Consider the following 5,665-nt stretch of genomic DNA (forward strand, 5'->3'; position numbering starts at 1 on the left):
ATATATATATATATATATATATATAACATAAATATACACAAACGTTTGTCTTACCTCAGTTGTTTTTAAGACATTGACATGATTAATTCTCACTAAACAATTTAAAATTCAACGGTAATGATTTTGATTATTGCTACGTCTAAGCTGTAAACATTGCATGTAAGTTACAAGATTATCGAAACGTTATTTTTAATCGGCACACATCATTCTAATTTTATGATTTTCTTTTTTTATGATTTTGTCTGCCTTTGACACATCATTCCATTTTTCCCTTTTTAATCTTCGTAACAGCTATTTTATTATAACTTTATCGATTAAAATCCATTCTCGTCGTCAAACATAAAATAAACTTTTGCTAATGTTCATTGCTCATCTAAATTCTCTCTAATTTCTTTTTATCACATTTTATATGATAAGCAATTATACAAGTTTAGTCTTAACATTTCTTATTTCGTACATAGTAATATATACATACATAGTAATATATACAAAATATACTTTTCAACCTTGACGACAATTTCTTATTTACATGTTCCTATTCGTACTGTCTGTCAGTTTGATATACGTTTAATTATTTTAATGTCCCACGTTTTCAATCTAACATTTTACTTAATATGTCAATTTGTAATAAGACTCATAAAATATTAAAAACCATGAAAGAGGGTACAAACCAAAAATTATTTTAAAAAATTAAATGTCGTTAATATAAAAGTTTATACAAAAGTAGAAGAAACAATTACACCTTTTATTGTTTTAATACATAGTGCAAGCAATAAACAAACAGATCGGATCATTATCAACGTTAAACATATAAAGTATTACAAACGGTAAAAACAAAACATAATATGAATTTATACTTCGCTCTATCTAACAAATGGTAATACAAAAATGATTATCATTCTATTCACAGTTATTTTACTTAATATTTTATTTACGTAATTAAAAAAAGAATTAAGAAACACGTTCATATGCAAACAAAAACATTTAAAATTAAATATCCAGTATCACTAACAATAAAATACACCAATTTAGCAGTAAAATAAACTAAATAATGATGACTAAATTTAAAAAATCCAACTTATTTTATCTAAAAAATAATAATTTCTTAATATTTTAGATGGATGAACTTGAAAATATACGTAACAGAGAAAATTTAGTAAGAAATACGAAAAGAATTTAATAAAAGTTACAATAAAGTCAATCCAGAAACATACCTAAAAAGTTCATGTAGTTCATGTGTGTGTGATTCATATTTTTAGTTTAGATTATCTTTGTATCACTTCGACAGTAACGTTTAATGTTATCACTTCCATATTTGATTATTAACAATCATCTTCATAAATATTATAGAAAAGCATTTTCCCTCCTCATAAACTTTCATGCGACATAATAGTACGGTACATACTGTAGATAAACTACTTTCAAGACTCAGAAAAATCGAGCCGTTTGTCAGTTTCATCATATGAAAAGAATCGCGTGACGAAAATAGTATACAGAATGGAGAGGGACGATGGCTCTTCAGCCATCAGTAATCAATCTACCGATATTAAAGCTCAAGAAGCAATGGAACGATTAGATGTACTGGTATGTGGACAGTGTCATTCTGTTTTTCATTTTATCGAAAAGTTTCAAGAACATCGCACAAAAGAAGGATTCTGCTCCAAAACGTCACATATTTGTGACACCAACGATTACAGACAAAATGCACAAGTATGTCCATTTCTATTATGGAAGAATACACAAGTCCAAGACAGTTCAGACAAGGAGGCATCTGACGATTGGACATTGCACCAGAAATGGTGTAAAATGGATACAAAAGAGAAAGAACCTTGGATCGTAGCAGGTAAAACTGCACAAACCTTTACAAAAATCAGTAACGCAAAGATGCAGGATACTGTGATGCAATCAAATATCAATGTCGAAAGTGCCAATCCGATAACAGTTCCTACAGTTGTCAAAAATAAACAACGGGAAGAAACAGGCAAAGCTAAAAAGGATTCTGCGAAATTACTGGAAACAAAAACACAGAAAAATGAATTTATGGAAATTGTAGTAGACAAACAAGAAAAAACATCGATCAAACCCAAAATCAAGACTGACAAAGCAACTACCGCAGAAAATGCAAATCTAAGTGACAAAGAATATATTGTCGATAAAGTATTAGCCACACGTTTTAATACTAAAAAGCAATGCATGGAATACTTAATCCAATGGAAAAGCTATCCACATGAAAAGGCTTCATGCGAATCTGCAAAGGCTGTAGCAATAAAAAACAGTTTATTCGACGAATTTGAGCGGAGTCACGCCAAGCAAACGAAATCTAAAGAAGCGCAACAGAAAGCTAAGACAAAAGTCGTCGCACGTGCAAGTTTGCCGTTGCAAAAATCAGTGACAAAAACTGAATGTTATATAGATGATTTCAGTCAGCCTGGACCAAGTACTGCGGCTCAAGCAAGACGCGTGATGCGGTCTAGTAAATTAAAAGCGATGGATCAACTCAAGCAATTGTATGGCTCAATAAAAAAGAAAAAGATTGAACTGTTGAGTAAAGAGACGATCGATGATTCGGAGAGTGATTCAGAAAAAGAAGGAAGCAGTGTCGCAAAGGAAACGACAAATGACACAGGTAGTGATGAAGAATGGATTGGGGAATCTGAAGACCAAAGACTATTGGGCCATAGCAACGTGATTCAACATGCATTCAATCGCGCTAATACACAGTCGTGTAAATCCAACAAAACCTCAATTTCATGCACTGATCTGGAAACGTCATTAGAATTGCAATCTGCAGATGAAGAAAAATCTAGCCAACCACCTGCTTTAGTGGCTGACGCCGACGAGCTTGTTACAGTCGATTCCAAACAAATGCCGTATTTGGCTTCTGGTCTCGACTTTATGTCTCAAAAAGAAAGTATCATCGAATTGAATTCGTCCTCCATTGGGAAAGTATCTGTTAAAGGATCTTCAACAATGCAAGGTGTTGTAATGATCCAAAGTCGAAATAATACAAACGTATTCACCTACAAATACGAAAAGTGTAGTAAAATGTTTGGTATCATATTTTTTGTATCATGTCTGTTACACTGTTAACATATAGTCTTTGCAATATATTAAATTAAGTTAAATTAAATTAAATTAAATTATGTTAGTAAAAAATTATGCTCTGTTACGATTTTAAATAAGTAAACTTGAAAATATACATAAACAAAAAAATGTAACCGTGAGAAAAGAATTTAGGGAACGTTACAAGAAAATCAATTGAAAAATACACCTAAAGTTTTTGAGAGTTCTATGAAAAATAGGGAAATACTCTGTCACATTACTTTAAATATGATGCGTCATTACGGTTCTGTGAATGTTAAGATGTTGAACTATTATAAATATTCATTTAAATAAATTAATTTCAGAAAATATATACTTTAACATCTGAACATTCAGACCGTACTGGCGCTATACTTCGTATTTAAAGTAATGCATGTAACATAAATAATTTTGTTTCCAATCTTATTGTGAATATTCTATCAATCTCAAGTTCCGTAATACTTGAATCAATAGTTAGAAATAATGGATAAAGATACAAAAAAATATGAATTTAAACATTGCGATGAGATTTATGTAGTCCATGTTTAATATTTTTAGAGTTTTGGACATGTTTGTATTATTTCAACAGTTCCATCTTATGTTACCATTTCCACATTTGTTTTTTAACAATTATTTTCAATTATATTAAAGATGAGCAGATTTCCTCCGCACAAGCTTTGAAACGATCTAATAGTGAGGTACATTCTGATGATAAACGCTACAAATGCGAAACATGTGATAAAACGTTCCAGTACAAATCGAAATTAAATCGTCATTTGTTAATTCATACAGGTGAAAAACCTTATAAATGCGAAGTTTGTGAAAAAGGATTTACGTGAGTAAAATAGTTATAAAAATATTAAATAATCATATTACTTAAATTAATGGTTAACAAATGATAAACACTTTGCAGTCACCCATCGAATCTAAGCAGACACATTTGGACAAATTTGCATTTCAATTGTGAAGTTTGTAACAATGGATTTGATAATGAACAGGATAAATTTAATCATTTAGAAACGATGCATTCTGACATGAATGAAAGATCGTATAAATGTGACACATGTGCAGCTACATTTAAACGTAAAAATTACCTTAAACAGCATACAGAAATACATACAGGCGAGAAACCACATGTTTGCGAGGTATGTGCTGCAAAATTATTGTTACTATTTTTTCTAATTATATCTCATCTGATTATGATTATTTTTACATTTTCGTAATTATAAAGGTGCTGTATTTTAGATTTGCAACAAACGTTTTACTTTTAGAAAAAACCTAATCAGGCACAAATATACACATAGCGATATAAAGCCGCATAAATGTTCGATATGTAACAGAAGCTTCACGGAAAAAAAACAACTTCTTGCACACATGCAAAAGGTCATTCATGATATAATTTAATTCATTAGCACATTCACATTATTTTTCTATTTTTGTTATATATTCATAACGTATTATAATAGACTGTTGTAATGTACCACAATACATTTGATAAATAAAAAATAATTTTTTTAGGGTCACATTAGTGATAGCGTAGTAAAAAACTAACCGTGACTGACAACAGAATAGCCGATCAAGTACAATTATGACAATTGTTAATAATAATGACGAATCTAAATTTTTCTAGGAGATACAACTGAACGCTATCAGTCACAGGATTACCGACGTATAAAGTTCACAATGCATTCGGAAAACAAAACCGATTTATAAATTGACTTTTTTAATTATTTCTTTAATAATTTACGTTTGTGTTGAATTTAAGGTAATACACACGCGAATTGAAAACAGAATTTCTTGAAATTGATATACATATTATATTGTATTAGAAGATGTTATGTAATGGGAATAAGATTGCGATTTCAGTATTAAGATGTAATCAATTGAATACTTCTTATACGTGTCGCTTGTACAAATTTAATAAAAAATAATTTTTGTAACGTCTAATCTAGCAATAATATGTTAATAAAACACGATCATGCGATGAAAGAACGTATATTTTCAAAAAAAATATTGTAACATTTTAGTTTGAAAAATAGATTTGTGAAAAAAATTTAATTTTACACGTGATTTGTCAATCTGATATATGAATGAAAGGAAAAAAGCAATGAGCTACGATAATAAATCATTGCTGCTTTCAATTTTGACAAAAAAATTATTAATTTAAAATAGCAAATTTTATAATGGCTAATTTTATTTTTAAAATAGTGTCTAAAACACATGTTTATTCCTGGGGTTTCTTTGATTGCTGATCATAACGATTCTGACATCAGAATTAGAAAATTCAAAATGCTTGTATGACAGATGCATATATAACTGTGACTTGCTCATACAAATTCTTAATATTTCTATAATTAATATATATTAAAGAAAAAATATATATATACATATATATATATATATACTTAAAAATGTATAATTATATACATATTTTTTTAATTTTTAAAATTTCTTTAAAAATTTGAAATTTTCTTATTGTGATGACTCATCATGATCAGCCACCCAAAAATCTATTTTTAATATGTAAGTGTTACAAGTGACTTGATCCCTTTTTCAGCGATAAGTCCCACTGTGCATTGGCGGG

The 5,665-nt window shown here is 29.3% G+C and overlaps 1 protein-coding gene across 1 annotated transcript; it reads left to right on the top strand.

The window, feature by feature from the left end:
- Nucleotides 1-1,482: 1,482 nt before the first annotated feature.
- Nucleotides 1,483-4,756, top strand: LOC108753939 (zinc finger protein 397-like). Its single transcript, XM_018495934.1, has 4 exons — nucleotides 1,483-3,052; nucleotides 3,733-3,916; nucleotides 3,995-4,226; nucleotides 4,712-4,756. Exons 1-4 carry the CDS (start codon nucleotides 1,498-1,500, stop codon nucleotides 4,754-4,756), a joined length of 2,016 nt encoding a protein of 671 aa, XP_018351436.1. The 5' UTR covers nucleotides 1,483-1,497.
- Nucleotides 4,757-5,665: the final 909 nt, after the last annotated feature.

The sequence above is a fragment of the Trachymyrmex septentrionalis genome, unplaced genomic scaffold (assembly GCF_001594115.1).
Source record: "Trachymyrmex septentrionalis isolate Tsep2-gDNA-1 unplaced genomic scaffold, Tsep1.0 scaffold74, whole genome shotgun sequence".
Taxonomy (NCBI): domain Eukaryota; kingdom Metazoa; phylum Arthropoda; class Insecta; order Hymenoptera; family Formicidae; genus Trachymyrmex; species Trachymyrmex septentrionalis.